Raw genomic sequence first — 17,813 nt, forward strand, 5'->3', positions numbered from 1 at the left:
TCCCCAGGCACCAAATATATACTTTGTTGAGAATTAAGAGGAGGTGGCTATTAGATCTTGATATGTGAACTGGCAGTGCAGAATGCTATATCTTGCCCAGTTACTCATTCTAAGGATGACTTGCATGTACCTGCATATTGGCCAGCAGCAGCTGTTGGTATTACTTATTATATTTCAATCATCTTGAAATTCTTTAACCTTTTAAAAAAATATGTGTGTGTGTGTGTCTTCATAATTAGGTTAGTGGAAGCTCAAGAGTTTAAAAAATCTGGGTCAGTCAGTACAGGGAGATTAAAAAAGGGAATAATTTAAGGCCTTCAGACAGAAAAATCTGACAGATAGACTTTAATTAAACTCTGAGGGTTGGAAGCAGACCAGTAAGAAATCGGGGAAATTTATGTTTAAGCTCAACTTATAGTTTTTCTGCATATTAATCGTCCAGCAGCTGGTGATATTTGGAAAAGCACAAGAGACTTGTCTTCCAGTATTCCCTTTGATTTTATTTTTTCCCCCCTTTGCTTTATTATTCCCAAGGAGTAGCATTAAATGTAATTCCAGAGGCCATGTGTGTCCTTAACTACTCTGTCCCATCTCTGTGGTACGTGTGTTCATACGTGTATACATGTATGGGTAGTATATAGCTTTGTTCACCGATGCGTTGGTGCAGCATTTGTAGAACTAAGTATATTTTTTTGGTTGGGTTTTTTTCCCCTCAAATGAGCTACATCATTTCTGAAAATACCTCTGAAATTCCCACTTCTGTGACTTTGAGCCTTAGCCAGGTAGCATAGTAATAACAGAATCCCGGCCAGCAGTGCCATAAATTTCAACTAAAGTATCAGGCGAGAAGTCTGATTTCTGTTTGTACTGTTGTGAGAGGTATTTATGCAGGGCTGGTCTTTCAGCAAGTGTGATTATTTTCAGAGAGGCCCTCTCTCCATTCTTGCATTAGAATGTGCTGGGGATGTGTGCGGGGAATGGCACCTGACAAACAGCAGCCAGACAGAAGGAGTAAAATCCCTTGGGAATGAGACTTCTTTTTATGGCCTTTTTTCACTTCTAAGGCCACTTGAAAAATATTGTTCTTCAGGTAGATCTCCTTCCTAGATCCCAGGGTTAGCATTTGGGTGCCTGCCATTTTCCCAGACCAAGGAGCTACTGAAGACTTAAGCTTTTCCAGTAGGAAAGTATGCAAGCACATACTTTGCAGCACCAGACGCTATTGAAAGAATAATGGACCCTTCCCACATTCAGCTCCATTCTTCTTGCACGAGCTCCCAGACCTCTGGAGCCACTGTGCTAGCAAATGATTACACTCTGTTTTTCTTCTGTAACTCTTCCTAAACAAAATGTTAATTGAGACATTGATTTATACAATTCAGATTCCTATGTTGAGTCAGTGTAGTTAAAAGTAGCCTCTGGCTATTGGGGGGATAGATCAGTGAGACAAATTAGTGCTTGCTGGTGTGTTTTCCTATATCTTTTCCTTTGAGAAAATAGGATATATTTCATATTTAAGGAATATGCCTCTTTCACGTGTTTGTTTTAGATGTACCTCATGGCTGTGTAGCTTTAGAACTCAGGACTCTGTATTTTTTCTGATTTACGTAATTATATGAGCAAAGCAACCTGGAAAAAAGCAGACTTAAGCAATTTTTTAAATGCCCTTGATATCTGTCAACTGAAAAGAAGGGGTAAGATATTAGGGATATTATACAGATTGCAGACCTTCATGTGTGATGGGAAATAACCTCCTGCCTGGGGTAAAAAATGACTTCTCATGTCCTGGACAACCATTGACTTAAATGATTTGCAGAAAAGTTGTCTTGTAATCTATTCTTGTCTTTGGAAAAAAATAGAAGTGTTAATCTGTTTGTTTGTTGTAGAGAACCATTAAAATAAGCAACCTTTGTGTTTACAGAGGAAGAGTTATCTAGATCTACAGGTGATCTGGTACTGGAAGGGATAAAATTTAGTAGGAATTGGTGTGTTATCATCTGTTTGCATTAAGAATGCCTTGTAATTAATTTACAAAGAGATCTGACTTCTCTACTTGGCTTTGTGGCCTTGAGAAATCCACTTAATGTTTGTCTCTCATACTTTCTTTGCTTTTTAAAATGAATGCAATATTACTTTCCTGTCTCACAGGGACATAACTCATGAATGTTTGTCAGTAGTATAAATGTAGAATGCTGCTCTCAGAAGAGGGTTATTAACTGTTGGCTTTCCCACCTTTAGAATCAGAATAGTACTTGTTAAAACAACCTGCAGGAAGCAGCTGATGTAACACTGCATCCAATGTGAGCTACAGATCATTTTCGAACCTAGATTTTCAGTTTCAACACTTGCATTCCTGCATGTCAGACACCTGTAGTATTTATTATCGTGTAGTTTATTGTGTGTTACATTGTTATGCACTGCTGTTCTTACCACTCCGTTGTCTCTAATTTCCTTTCAGTGTACTAATTCTCCAGGTTTTTTTGTACAAAGGCACTGGGCACAGAGGGGAAAATTAAATATATTTTCCTTTGCATTAACAAGCCACTACTCCTGAGTGTACACGATTAAATTTGTAGATAAGGTGGTTCTTTACACACACAGGGGCAGAGCAGCCCCTGAGCTTGTGCATCCTGCAGGGGCTCAGGGCACACTGTGGAAGTACCAGGAGGACTCCTTGGTAGGAACCAGTTCTGCTACATTAAAGCAGTAGTCTCATCTGGCCTTTCTCAGGTCCATATTATTCTCTGTAAAGGAGAAAAAGTGATGTTTATGTTTCTTCCATCCTTGCATTTGTTTGCTGCTCCTGCTTCCAGTTTGGCCACCTGATGGCAGCTTTTAAATTCTGAGATCAGGACTGTGGTTTTGTTACCCCTATGTACAGCTTTGGTCAGCACTTTCAGGACCCAGCAGAATGCAAATATCAAACAAGAGTATAATCTTATGTAGTTCTTCCAATAGCTTACTTTTATAGTAGAAAAATAGTTCCCTTTGGAAAGTGATCACTTCAAAGACTTAACTGCTTTCATTTCTCCTAAACTTTTTAAAAACATGACAATTGTTTTTGCAAGTGATCTGTTGTAAAACATCTTCCAGGTTGATTTGGGCTGCTCTGTGTGATCTGGTTCTTTGCCTTTTTTAATGACAACTTTATCCATAAACAGAAAGAGTTAATGTTTTCTGAATGATGGGTTACTGTAATAAAACAAGGTGATACTGCCCTACTAAGCAGTGGCCTCATAAATGTTATGTGCATAAATGAAGTTATAATGAACCTGTAAATCAAGAATGCCATGAACATCAGAAATGCCAAATGCTGGAGCTGAAGCACAGTTGAGTAACTTACTGCAAAGAACTCTGCCCCTTCATTGCTGTGTTCTGAAGTTGTCTTAGGATACTTTTGTTTCCTACATTCTAGATGCTGATAGGTAGCTGATAAATGCTTTTATCATTGGGCAGTGCTTGAAAAGTTACTGTATGGTGAAGAGGTGAAAGCCAAACTGAGCTGTATTTATTCCCAAAATTCTGGGATGTTTTGGCTTTTAAATCTAACATGAGGAGGGACAAGCAGTCAAAGTCTGTACTAATGTGGATCAAAATACAGTGGGGAAAAAAGTGTGAGAGCCCATTCTTACTAGCCCCGTTTGTTACCTTAAGCAAAAATGTCACCCTCCCTGCCAGTGTTTGTGTCCTGAGGAGAATCCAGTGTTCACATCTCTGAGGAACACGTCGTCATCCCTTTGAATAGTAGGACCCAAAATTGAGATTAACAGTTATCAAAAAGTAAGAAGCCAGTGTTCTGCTGTTACTTCATCATTTTGTGCTTTTTTGCTAAGCTGAGATTTTGACCAGTTAGGGGTTTTTTAGAATTTCTGAGTACTGTTCATTACTGTAGTTATTTCATTGCTGAATGACAGCTTGTATTTATGCACTGCTGTCAGTTCTAACTTTGTTTCAAAATCAGAGGTGATTATTCTTGTTGCCAAAAGTAGAACTGTTGTATGTTATGGTTTGTACTTCCAGAAATTCCTTCGTGGCTTCAGTTTGTGTTTGGTTTTTGGCTGGTTTGAAAAAATACATGATCCAATCGATCCAGTCATGTTTTTAATTGAAAACATACGTAGTTAGTGTATATTATAAAAGGATCACTTGCGTGTAGGGAAGAGCCCATGAAAGTGTGTTTGAGAATTCCTACCTGCATCTGGCATAGAAAAAATGTAGGCAATTATTTTGTGTGTATCCACTGTGTATTTTTTTTCTTTTGTATCAGTGTACATCAGGGGTCTGAATACAAATAAAGCTTGCTATGCAGGCTAATTAAATCAATGCCTCTGTGGAAGCAGTTTAGTTTCTGGAATTGCTCTTCTAAATCTGAGATGTAAACAAAAACCTAGTTATTTTTATATAATTTCCCTTTGCCTCACGTACGTGATTCTGGAAACTGGAGAGTTATATGTTTATGCCTCTTTTTACAGCAGAATGTTTGGCGTGGCTGAATTTTTATTGATGCATAATTCCTGGTTTCCTTAAAGCTGAGCAAGACTACTGTACAGTGGGAACACACTGTTAATTTGAATTGCTGTGAAAGGCTGTTCATGTTAAAGCTGTCGAGGCAGCAAATTGTCCTCAATTTTTTTTTCATTAAGAGTTGCTTGCTGCTTTTGTAGAAACGGCTGCTTCAGCCACAGAAAGTAAATGGGGAGCTTTTCCTGAAGGAAGGATGTGCAAAGAACAGTGTTTAATCCGTGGCCTCTTACTGTCCCTCCTTCTTCTTCCCCTCCCTACCTGGAGGTGATGCAGGTACCATTGCATTTTGTTCTGTCTCCAGAGGCTCCTTTTTCCTGAGTTGGCTTTAGTTTGTTCTTTTTTGGTCGGTTTGTAGCTTCCTCACAGACTGTGGGCTTGTTGTCCTGGTTTCTTTAAAATGTAGAACACGAAGATATTACCTGTTTTAAAAGTGTAGAGTGTAAAGGACTATACACTTATCAGTATAGCCTATGCTCCCATTAAATGTGCAATTCCAGCTCTTTAGAATAAACCTATTTTGTAGTGAATTCCAATATAATAATAAAATCTATTTGTGAGGAGCGTGGCTTCTGTGGTGGGAATAATCAGACCCACCTCTTCTGTTGCAGTGCAAAACCTCCCTTTTATTTTTAATAGCAAATTATTTTGAAAGCAGAGCCCAGAAGCATGGAATTTTTAGAAGTAAACTGGTCTTTTAAGGCTTCCTGTTCATTTTGGTTGTGCTTATTGCTTTTTACCTCTCTCTGCATTTACTTTTTTTTTTTTTAACTGTCTCTGCGAAAGCAACCATTGTAGACTTGGCCCTTTTTTATATTACTAATATAGTCTAGAGGGTTAGCATAGGTCTTTACAGTTACAGATTGGTTCTAGTACGTTTTTTTTCTTTATAAACTAAGGGCAGGACTGTACACGAAATCTCTGTTATTGTATTTGTGCTTTGTACTCGTGCACTTGTTGACTGTTTTACAAGCCAGTAACGTAGTAGCCACAGGCTAGGAAGCTTGCCCAGAAATCTGGCATATTTAATTAGTGCTAGTAAACAAGCAGAGTTTCAAATTTAATTTTTCCTTCTTTAATTCCTATAAACCTCAAGCCATTTAAAACTTAATTTTGACACTAGTTTCGTTTATGCAGTTGGATAATACTGAAACAGTCCACAACCACAGACAGAATGGTCCCAGTCTTTTCCAAGCAAGAAGGGAATAGAAGTTGTTTTGTTTTAATAGTATTTGAGGTTGATGTAAAACTGTAAATGATAATCTTCAGGTCATCCACTATCCATTTGCTTTTTCTTTCTGTTGGGCTAAATGTTTCAAGATGAGAAAATTGTCCTACCATGAGTTTAGCCTTGCAAAGGGTGAGGATTGGATTTGTTGCCGCTCTGATCTTTGTACAGAGAGTTCTTCTAAGAGTAAATGATGGAACATCTGAACTCTGGTCCTTGCCATGGCCAGTTTATTGCTTCTGGGCTGTGAGGTTTAACTCACTACCCCAAGTGGCACAAGCAAGAGAGGGTTCAGTTGCTGTCTTGTCTCTTGCTTTTCAATACAAGCTTGTGATATGTGCTGGAAATGGTTCTCTGCTACTGTTTTCACTGTTGGGGACCACTGAATTTTAGACTAATGACATTTCTCCTCTTTATTTCACTGCTGAAGCTACACTGTCTCCAACAAGTAATATGTTGGTGTCTCCTTATCATAGCAAAAAAATACGTGCTAATTTTGGCCAAAAACTGGACTTTGTAACTGCAGCTAAAAATGATAAAAAATAATATTTAAATTGTGAAAATACATAGATGAATAGTGCATTATTAGCCATCCAGGCAGCTTTTCCTTCACTAGCGTGTCTTGGTTTTTTGTTTCTTTGTAATTTTATTTTGGTTTACTTTGCTTTGTCTCCTACCTACTGTACGAAGAGAGGCCCAACCTTAGGCTGTTATTCAGGTCCTAGTAATGGGTGAAAGATGAGAAAGATTTTTAGAAATCCAGCTCTGTCCTCAGTGCAGTGTATGTTTTTGTTCAGCTGGGCTTAATGCTGTAATGCTCCAACTTTAGCATCTTCCTGAAAGTATTCTAGGTCTAAACTCAGTTACTTATAGTAATACAAAGCAGCAACTTCTGTTATAGCTATTAACAAATCTAGAAATTTTAAATCATGAGTAATCTGGTCTAACCAGAAACTAATCCAGCGTGGTTGTAACCACTGTAATTATTCATTTAAAAAGATGCAAATTTGGATGTTAAGGTCATCTCAGGGTAATGATAGTCTTCTGTATCTAGTCTTTTTTCCTTTTTTTTTCCTGATACATTTACCATTGCATGGTCTTTCTAATGGTGTTTTGTAAAATGCCAGTTAGCTATTAAAGAATTAATCATAAAGTTCTTTTGAGCTGAAAAGGTGAGAGATGTCTGCAAGTGGTTTCAACCTGACTTCAGTTCTCCTTTGATTTTTAATTCTGCTCTCACTCTGCAAAAAAGAGTTACATTTTAAGGCTTTCTTTTAATGAAGTTCTTATTTGATACCGTCAAAATATTAGTTGATAAATAGTATATGTTCTTTTAAACTAGAAAAGAACATTAGTATACCTGCATTTCTCCTGTGATGGTCCTGTCACTTGGGGTGTTTTTTCACTGCAGAACTGGGCTGTACTCTAGATCTGATGATATCCTGAGCTGTGATGGCTCTCACTGACCTGAAATGTCATGGCTCAAGGTTGATGTTGTCCTAAATCCAGACTAGTACATCTTTGAGGATGTGTCTGAATACACGGGTGGAGCCGTGACTTCATATAACCAAGTTTGGGAAACACCCCCCCTCTGCTTTTCTATAGGGAAGCAAGAGTCACGAAGTCTGACTGCTGATTCCTTAGCATAATTCCCACTAAAATGTATTTTTATTCTATGTACCCATTCAACCTTGCTGAGACGTGGAGCAACCTGTGTCCTGCCAGTCACACCCTCCGTAGTGGTGGCAGAGCCAGGTTTTGTGCCCACTTTAATTTCTGCCTGAGATAAAGCTGTTCTCATTATCTAATTAAATATTTGACACTTTCAGTTGTTGGGATATTTTCAGCATGGTTACTGTGCCAAGTGCTAAAGTGTCCAGATTCCAGTGGAGTTGAGATGCGAATAGATACAGCAGCAAAAGCTTGTTGTGAATCAAAAGTGAGGCAGAAGCAGTAGGTGCTGAGGGAAATCAAAGGAAAACACAGGTCAAAGCATCAGCTGAGGAAGCTGCAGACCCTTGAGGAGCAGGAGCAAAGTATAATTCGCTTGCAGTACATGAAGGAAATTAGCATTGCCAAATTTACTGCTGAAGGGCCGGATTTACATGGGCTGGATTTGGGTAGATTTTAGTAATTTAAACCATTACACTTGAATTTTTACCGTCTTTGGATTCAAAGCTTGTGTCCTCTTGCTTTCTAGACTCTTAAGTGTGGGTGGGAGCCAGGTGCTGCATTGTCTGACAAACAACATGTAGTGCTCTTTTCTTTCTTCTCTCCTCCTCTTCTTCCTTCTAACCCTGTCAGGCTCTTGTCAGGTTGTTCTTCAGTACTGTGAGACTTAACTGTTTTGAATGGAAGTATCTTCTAAAGAAGGACTCACATGCACCTTCTGTCATAAAGAGCCCATTTGCTTCTCAGAGCCCAGGAAAGGGAAGTGAGTGGTCAGCTATGGCCTATGCACAGTGACAGGTTTAAAGAGGGATTTTTAATTTTAATAAACTGGTGGTGCAGAAGTAGGTGATTTTCGTGAGGTACCTGGATGGCTACTCACAATGGGAAACTCAAGTGTATGTGTGACAGCTTCAGTTTGTTCTGCTCCTGGGCCCTGTGAAGTACAAGGGAAACACTTTTATGCTTATTTCAGCTTTGGGTTGTTTTTTTTTTCTTCTGCTTTTACTTGCAATTTACGGTTGGGGGAGGGAGACTTTATTTTTTGCCTGTGTGTTTTAGTAGTCCGAAGGTATGCCATTGTCTTAAGTTCCCAAATTTTGCAGATCAAAGATTCTAAGTAAGACCCACCTCACCTGGAAGGTGCAGAAGGTCTTTGGAGCCTTGTCAAGGAAGGCTCACACTGCCGAGCACCGTTTTGTTTGCCTTTGAGTGTAGGCCATTGACATGAAGAAATTGTGTCAGCCTTGCTATATATTGCTAGTGACCTGCAGCTTTGACCTAGTATTCAGTTTCACTGTTTCCCATGCATTTACTGTAATTATTTGATTTAAGAAAATATATCATATGTCTGCTGCTTTAGCCCTTTGGGAACTGGCATAGGAGGGATCAGCAGGAGCTGCTGTTCTTCAGTAGCCTCTGTACAATCCTCCAGCTTCAGTTGTTTTCTTGAAACTTGTTCCTCTGATGTGTTGTCATCCTTTCAGCCCTGGTGATTTTAGGGAACAGTTATTTACTAAGGTGAATTTCCACAAAGTGGGAAGCAAAATGAGCTGAAAATTGGAAATTATTACGGTTGCCAGGTGCAGACTTTTAGTTCTTTCTTCTTCTTTAGCAAAGAAAGCATTTTCCAAAGCTTGATTAAATCTCTTAAATCACAGTTTAGTCCAGCATAAGAAAAATAAGCTCAAATACCAGATCTGAACTAAGTGACTAAGCCATGTCCCGTTGTGTTGGAATTGAATTGGTTATAGTGCACAATAATCTACTTTATTGTCATCCTGACCTTAACTGTAGCATAAGATGATTACATTGAATGTGTATAATAATAAGGCTTACACTTTGTATATAGTGCTTTAAATATTTTGGCAGACCATAGAAAGAACCTTTACGTGCAAGGCTTGATTAATCCTTTTCCTCTGTGTATAGAACAAGTAGCTGCCAGAGCTCAAGGGTAAAACCTATTAATAATGTCTCTGGCAGTCCCCGCCCTCCTTCACAGTGTATTCTCTTCTGTTCACACCAAACTCCAGGCTTATTATCATTTTGGTCTCTCTCTTTTGCTTTCCCAGTTTCTACGTAGCAATCAGGGGACTCTAGCAGACTCGAATCTTGTATAAAAGTGTCCACAGAGTATAAAATATTTACTTGAACTCTATTTTTCCAGCAGCGGAGAAAGAGAAGAGGGGCAGCAGTGCTGTGGGCAGCCCAGCCCCTGTGTTATTTCCTACAGCTATTCACACTCAGTATGGTAGAGAGGACCCTTAGAACCAGGTTTAGGGAAATGCTTTCACCAGCAGCTGTGTCCAGTGTGTTCCCAGGGGGATGCACGTGCATCCAGCGACGACGTGGCCGTCCACCCCTCAGGGAGCACTCCTCGGACTTGGGGTGGGTGAGGAATTACTCTTACTGTCTTTTTCATATGGGGAAGCTGAAGCAGGATGAAGAAAAACATTTTTTATAAGTTCCTGGGATGAGCTCGCTGCACAGCCATTGGCACCCTTGCTGTTCAGCATTGAAGTCAGGAGAGATGTTAATGTTAAAGCACAGCCTTGGTGCCAAGAAAAGGACTCTTTCTACAGGGAGGTCACACTGGCTTATTGTAAACCATTACTGACCTTGAGCAAATATTAATCCTGAATTCTGACTGCTAACCTATACTCTTTATACTTGGGAAAATGATTTAATCTTTGGCTTTCAATGAAAGTTTGTTCCTGTACCAAAAAGTTTTCAGCATGCTTTTGTCAGAAGTAGGTTCATAGTTTGTATTATAGTCTCATGGGTATATTAATAACATAATACAACAAAGAAAAATGGCATGTGGTGAAGGTTTTAAGTGAAAAATATTTATTATTCGGAAGGCTTTCAAGCAACTTAGGTCACTAGATCAATAAAACATTTTTGTTTGGAAAGTACTTCCCATTCCTGGTGCAGTGTCTCTTTAGCTGCAGCAGCTGTGAGGGTGGATGGGATGGATGGTGGGTAGTTACCATAGCTGCCATGGCCTGTCCTCCCTTGCCAGGTCCTCAAGGGAGGACCAAAGTGCATCTTGTCCTCCTGTCTTTTTAAATAAGGTTGTTACAAAACTGGAGGAAGGGAAGCGGTGAGAGGATGCCTCTGAGCTGGGAAACAGAAGTCAGGTTCACCCGACCCTTGGCACGCTTTGTGAGACACCTCATAGTAGCCTGTGCCACTGAGGTATCCCCCACAGCCAGAACTGAAAGAGCTGTTCCACCCAAGAAGCAGCATCCTCTGATTCACCCCTGCTCCTCTGCAGCCAGCAGGTGAGGGGCACCGGGCAGCCCCGGGCACGGGGGGTCCCAACCAGCGCCTCCACCACCGCGGCTGTTCAGCCCGGAGGTGGCAGCATTTCACCGGTGGGCAAAGGAGGCCCGGCATACAGTGGGGACATTCATTTGGCTAAGTGCTTTGGGATCTTTTTGGCCAAGAGCACTCTGGAAAAAAAAAATTTAAAAAAAAAAATTAAGGTCATAAGGTGTCTGGGATTTTTGAAGAGCCAGTGTAACAGTGGTCTTTTATTATTGGTGAGTTTACAGCCAAGAGCTGTCCCGTAAATGAGCAATGCGATTTAGGGATTATTTTTTTTTCCTTTAAAAGCAGGAATGCTTGAGACATTAAAGGTGGTCTGGCAGTTTTTGCTGTGAGACTTCTCTGCGTGTTGATCTGTACACTGGCTTTGTATCAACACGAGAGCACCACGTCGGTGCAGACAGGCAGGGGTCAGCACCGTGTGTTTGAACTGGATGGCACTGCTGCTTCACACTGGAATACAGTTCATAGTGTGAGGGATAGGAAGAATGTAGTAGACTGTTTGGCTGCATGGACTGTGTGAGCTACATGCCATTAATTAGAAAAAAAACTAGTGTGGAACGCATAGTTTGTGCTTAGCGTGCTGTTATTTATTTACTTTGGAAGGATGAGGAGGAAGATGAACTAATACTCCGTGAGCCCATGGTGGATGTAATTCAGGTATCAGCTCAGGAGCCAGGTTTATAGCAGGTATGATTGGATTTTTATTGTGTCATTGCTTGGATTAGTGTTAGAGTACGGACAGCCTCAGGTCCTTGAGCTTATTTAAAGACCTTCATATTTTCCGTCAACAGCTGTATGAAGTTAAAGGGAAAGAGGCCATGGGATTTCTCTTTCTCAGCTAGTTTATTTGTGAGGTGGTGAGGTTAATGTGGCAATATCCCATGCTTAGTAGAGAGGCTTTTTGGCTTTAAGCATTGTGTGTGCTCCCTTCAGATTTATGATTTTGACCCCAGCCTGGCATTATCACACTGTCAGTGGGAGTGCAGGGCTGGTTGGAACCTCCAGCTCTTGGTGGTAATCTCTCTTAATTAGTTTACAGTTGAAACAATTGTCCGACTTTTTGCCTTTAAACAAGGGAAGTTTGCTCTATCAGTGGTTGATTTCCCTGAGGGAGGAAATCCTGAGGGAGGTTATCAGGGAGAGAAAAGCTCCCGGGCTCCACTTTCAAAGCAATGCCATGTATGAAGCATGCATCAATCCTGTTAGTACTGCTTATTATTTCACAATGGCGTGTCAGGAATTACGGGCACAGACCTTTCTAAGGACTGTTGCAGACCTTTATGCACCCTCATCCCGAGTCAGGATTTTGTGGAATTATGTGCTAATAAAAGCTAATTTTACACATTAAATTGCATTCTTTGAAATTGCACTTTTAATTGCTGATCTTTCCCTGACTTCTCCACAGATCTCTCCTAGGCTCCTCATTGTCGACTTTCTGCCAGGGAGCCCTCTGTGCCTCATCATTAGGACTAAAACCTGCCATCACTTAACATAACACACAGAGCTTACAACTGGGAGCAGCCCCCTCCCTTGCATGGGAGCACACACAATAATAGACACTATAGTGGCAGCACCAACGGGAGCTTTACCATGTATTTTAATGACTTGTGCTTGATTACATTTGCTAGATTGAACCAAAGTTCATTTAGTAATTGGTATGATTCTTAGCGGGTACACATTTGACATTCCTCGCTCATTAAAGAGCCCCAACAATGGCTGTTACAACTTTCATCTCAAGGGTGACCCTCTCAGATACATATCCAGGCTTTTTCTTTTGATAAACCACCCAACCCGGCATTCATTAACACTTAACCATCTGCAGCCAGCCCCTCCTAGTACCTTCTCCCTTGCTTTGATGATATAATTAAAAGCCTTCTGTATTATCTCCCCCGGAGCAGTAAGTCGAGGTGCGTCAGCTCGTGCATTGTTTGTTATTCGATTCTCTCATATCGGCTGCTCCTTGCGACGGGGCTCATTTTTCATATGTTGTAAAGATTAGCTGATGGAGTGGGAGATCAGAGGCATGAGGAGGGAGTGTGGATCTCGATATTAGTAACCAGATGCTCATTTGAAATGGTGATGGAGTTTGCTGTTATCTGTTAGATTATTTGGCTCCTTTGCTTCTACCTGAAGATAAACTGGTTTAAGTACTAGTCAATGAAAATTAGCATTATCTTTAGTGGCTTGTTATGATAGAGTGCTCTTATCAGTCTGGTTTAGTGTGGCTATTCTCTCCTCGAGTCTGGTTTACAGAAATCACAGCTTTGTTTATGCATGTGCCCAAACTTGCCTGTTTGACCTTTGAAGCTGTGATTATAATATTAATCTCTGGGACTATTCTGTTGCAAATCACTTAGGTGGTCTGTATTTCAGAGGATTTCATTGTGGGACCTCCCTCTTGTCCAGCATGATGTTCTGTTATTGTTAGTATATTCTACATTGAAAGCTAACTCAGAGTGGCATTTCAGTAGGTCTTGTTGTCTGGCTGCTTTTTGTGGGGTTTTTTGTGTGTGTGATGGAGGAGCTAGAGGACAGCACTGTGCTACTGTTTGTCCACTTCCACTGATTTTGTATAACTTTATAACAAAGTTGCTTAGCTACAGAAAAACTTGGTACAATACTTGCATGCAGATACAAACTTCAGCCCGCAAATCCTCAGTGTCCTGCGGTGTGGCTAAATAGCCTTGTTCCAGTTTGCAGGTGGGGAGACTGCACACAGACACAGCAACAGAACCAGCTTTTACTGGGGGGTTCCTGTTTTATGCCCTTGCTTGGTGCCTAACCCCTGCAGCCTTCCCCTGCCTGGTGTTTAAGCAGGGTTGTGATAGATCTTGAATAGCAAGAGGAGAAATCTGGCATTCTGGCACTAAAGGAACTTTTGTCATGTTTGTCATCTTCAAGTTAAGAATTGGAGGTTTTTCCTCCCATTTTCCCCTCTCCTTTCCATATTGCATCCATTTCTATATTTTTACATATTTATTGCCTTGTTCCATTGATTTGTTCATTTCCCCAGTAAACTATTATATTCGTTACATAAATACAAGGGAGCCCTTCTCAGAGAAGATGTGAAATTTCTCCCCCTCATAAATACACAAAATGTGGAAACCATTCTCAGGATGCAGAACAGGAGGGAGTCTGCTGACTTCCAACTGCAAGACCTCATTAAAATTAGTGGATTCCCTATCCTCTTTGCATAAGGAACATTGCTATTTGGGCTGGCTTCCACAGCAACATCTGGGCCACCGATAACATCAGTACTGGAGCATTGCTAGGTGAGCTCATGTTTTGTTAATGAAGTAATCTACTGAAAGTGCATATATCATTTTTTTAGTACTACATACTTCACTGCAAAGTGTTGTACTACTATTATAGGAGCTTTCCTTTGCAAATGGGACTTGAGGAATTTTGTTTTAGTCAAAAATATGCCTAGCTTGAATTGAATGGCATGCTTGAGAAATGCCACCTAAGTCATAAAATGTTAAGACTTAAATACTTTGGTAGTTCAATGCATTCATTGAGAAATACACTGAAAAATGGCTTTCTAGAACACCTGATATTCTTACAGCTTTGGTGTTACTAAATATTCAGTGTGGTAGTATTGGGTTATATATATAAATATATGTATAAACCAATAATATCACACTGAAAAAAAAATATATATATATGTATGCCCAATTTGTGAGTGATCCTTCTGCTGGGCTAACTAAATAATAGAAGTGATTATGATCACAAGCATCTGACTTTAGCATGTTCTGGATTAAGCAAACAAAGTTGGATAGAACATACTGGTAAGATATGTTCATTCAGACTTCATTATGAAATGCAGACATCAAAGGAGGAAAAATGGAACCAGAGACAGTTTCAGTTGTGGATTGAAATATCTCTCCTTAATAACCTCTGACCAGAAATGCAGTTACAGGTGTCTTGAACAGCTCAGTGTAGTCTCTGACTGTTGTTGTGGTTTGTCTTTTTTAATCTGCAAGCTAAATATTCTTGTGGCTTTCCTGTCCTCAGAACTAGTAGTGAGTGTTCAGACAGTCAGAACGCTCTCAAATAAGGCTACAGGTTTGTGGAATGGAAAATAATATTGGCATAAAATATCTAGCTGCTTTGAGACAGATTCCAAAAAGGGTTTCCATTATCCAAGAGCAGAGAATGCATAAAGAGAAGCAATAGAAGTTATCAGTGAGTCTTTGTGATTTAAACTTCATTCTTAAAATACTGAAGCTATGGGAGATTCCTGAGGTTCTGAAATATTAACCTGCCACTGCTCTGAAAGCGAAGACTTCCCTGTTTGCCTTACAATGAGTGGGAGTTTTACTGATCTTTTCCACCTTACTGGGCTGGATAAGCAAATCCTTTGTAATTGAGCTGTGGCAGTCATTTGTAATGTGTAGTGTAGGAAAGGTGAGCAGACCCTATCTCCTTCCCTTATTTCCCTCCAGGAAGTGTTGGAAAAAATACAGTAGTGTTGTTGTGTTTGCTAGCAGAACATGCCCAGCCTTGCATATTAAGGCAGGCACTTCGCCAGAAGCTTTGAATTATTGTACCCTGACATTACCCACTGTAACTTTTAGCACTCTGGGCCCATTACTTTGGCTTCCTGCCCAGTAATGTGCAATTTCCACTTACATGAGAAGATGTAGCAGGAGTAATGACTCCTTGGAGGAGGTGTTTTCTTTCACAGCAAATCAGCCCAGGGCCAGCAGGTGTAAGTTTATAGACACAGCCCAGTAATGGCAGCCTGCACTGTTCTCTTCTGTCAATCCAGCAGCAGATGGAGAGGAACAGACCTTTGCACACTTTTTGCTATCCCCTGACCCCATTGCAAAGTCAAGCTCTTGTAAATGGCCATGCAAAGCTCCATGATTTTCCCTTTTTTATTCTTTTCCAGGCACCCCAGAATGCACATCAGAACAGGGCTGATGGATGCCCATCTCTACTGTCTGAAGAAATATGTGGTAGACTTTCTGGTAGAAAACAGGTAAGAAACCAAGCAACACACAAAGCAGTAACAGGTGTTTGCACTGATGTTAGGTTTATACCAGAACATTTAAAGGAAGATTTTTTTTCCTAAATTAGCTAACATAAAATTGAAATGTAAAAGAAACCAGTTTTCAAAATGCTTTAACTACACTAAAAGGAATGCTAAGCCCTATGGCTGAGTTTCTAATTCAGATATTTTTAAAAAATAATAACAGCATAAGTGAACAACTAACATTTTTTGTCTTTTTTCTGCATCCCTTCTTTTTCTAATCTATCCATGCTTTTTGGCTGCTCATTTTACTGGGGCTCCCCCATTGTTAGCCCTGTGAATACATTTCTGACCTTTGATTTCCCCCACCACAGTCTGTTTTGGCCTTTGCAATCACCTTCTCTCTGCCCCTTCACATCCACCACCGCTGCAGGTGGGCTATCTCTGTAGCATCCTATGTTTTTAGCTTGTGATGTTCCTCTGTCAAAACTCTGAGACCACCCACTGAGAGTAAGAAAAACATCCATTTATGGAAGTGGAGAAGGATCTTAGCTATAATATTTCATGAAACAGGCAACACCCCCCATGTTTATCTTTAAAAAACAAACAAATGAACAACCCCCCTCACAGTAAGTAGTGCAGTTTTGGAATAATGTCTTGTTCCTAGACTTTTTATAGCCCTCTCATGCCTATTATATATACTGAATGCTCACTGAGCTCTCAAGAGTTTTCTCCCCTTTTAAGTAAGATGAAAGATACAGGGGCTAAGTGTTGTGTTCATAGTGCATTTTCTTAGCAGATAAACTGACATGTGAAAAAACATGGAGGGTGGGAGATTTATGTTAGTCTTGACCATATACAAATCTTGTGATGCAGCTGGATACATGACTGAAAGAGCTCTTCAGAATAAGGGTCTGTGGGTTAAAATTAAGTGGAAAATCTGTGTTAACCTCCAGAGCAATTTCTTAACCGTGCATAAGAATAAGGCTTATCCAATACTTTGACTGGTACATGAAGGCATTGTACAAGTTATTTTGGTTCACATTCGTGTACAGAAACATGTAGGAAAGATGAAAAAGCTTCAGGAGCAGCAGATGCCTTAAACCTGGAATAAACCATGTATTCAGCATATTTCAGAAAGCTGGTGACGTTTTGGAATTCTTGTGTTTCCTGTGGTAGCATGAAGCAGCACTTACACTTCTCCTTTGTCATACAATACGTAGGACTCATTTCTTGAAATCCTAGCCATGTGGTTTTGCTGGTATTAGACATTTCTGGAATATTAGACATTTCACACATTCAGTTATTTTTCCCTGGTAGTTCATTCTGTTTTGAATTTAGATCTGTGGGACAAGGATGGGCTTTGTCAGATATGTCTGAGTAATAGTAGTAACTTCAGATTTCAAGGCTTTATGCTATTTCAGTTGAAACTGGTGAGATCTTTGACTTCGTCAGTCAGGATTTTACCTTTCATTAACCAAAGCCAGCAGAGTGAAATCCTTCTCTTAACTCTTCCAGTTTCCCCCAGGTCCCCAAAGAACAAGTCTACTGGATTTTTTGCAAGTATGACCGATTGGAGTTTTTTGTTTGTTTGTTTTCTATAGCGAGGTCGTTCTCTGTCTTCACTATTTTTTGAGGCTGTGCTGCTATTCTGTGACACTTCCACGGCAAACAGATATTTACAGCAGCTAGGCAGCATTTCTTAAGACCTGATAGCAACATCTGGCTTAGTAATGGCAGGTATCTGCTTCATTCCCTTTATTACACAAATGCTGCTTATTCGGTCAATTGAGGGAGTCAATTGCAAGTAATGTGCTTAACTGGCAAATCTGGGGAATGGGACTTTTGCCATGAGGAATAACTTAGGCTTTCAGACTTCTGGCATCAGTGGGCATTTGTAGCTTGTTTTTCTTCTCTGAGGAAGGGGAGGACAGTGATCTTTCCATGTTTGGCAGTAATATGCCAAGACTTTTGAAAGACCCTGTGGATCATTTTTGCCTCAGAAGTACTGACATCTACATAGTTATTTGGGTTTAAGGATTCTTTTTAATACTTTGGTTTTTAGTCTAGAGAGAACCTACAGTAAGA

General features: G+C 40.2%; 1 protein-coding gene across 1 annotated transcript in view; it reads left to right on the top strand.

The window, feature by feature from the left end:
* The window catches only part of EIF2B3 (eukaryotic translation initiation factor 2B subunit gamma), a 97,397-nt gene that overhangs the window by 36,114 nt on the left and 43,470 nt on the right, over positions 1-17,813 (top strand). The window contains exon 5 of the mRNA XM_017824776.1: positions 15,645-15,734. Coding sequence (XP_017680265.1) covers positions 15,645-15,734 — 90 coding nt within the window. The remainder of the gene's footprint in view (positions 1-15,644; positions 15,735-17,813) is intronic.

Source organism: Lepidothrix coronata, unplaced genomic scaffold (assembly GCF_001604755.1).
Source record: "Lepidothrix coronata isolate B3197 unplaced genomic scaffold, Lepidothrix_coronata-1.0 Scaffold112, whole genome shotgun sequence".
In the NCBI taxonomy this organism is placed as follows: domain Eukaryota; kingdom Metazoa; phylum Chordata; class Aves; order Passeriformes; family Pipridae; genus Lepidothrix; species Lepidothrix coronata.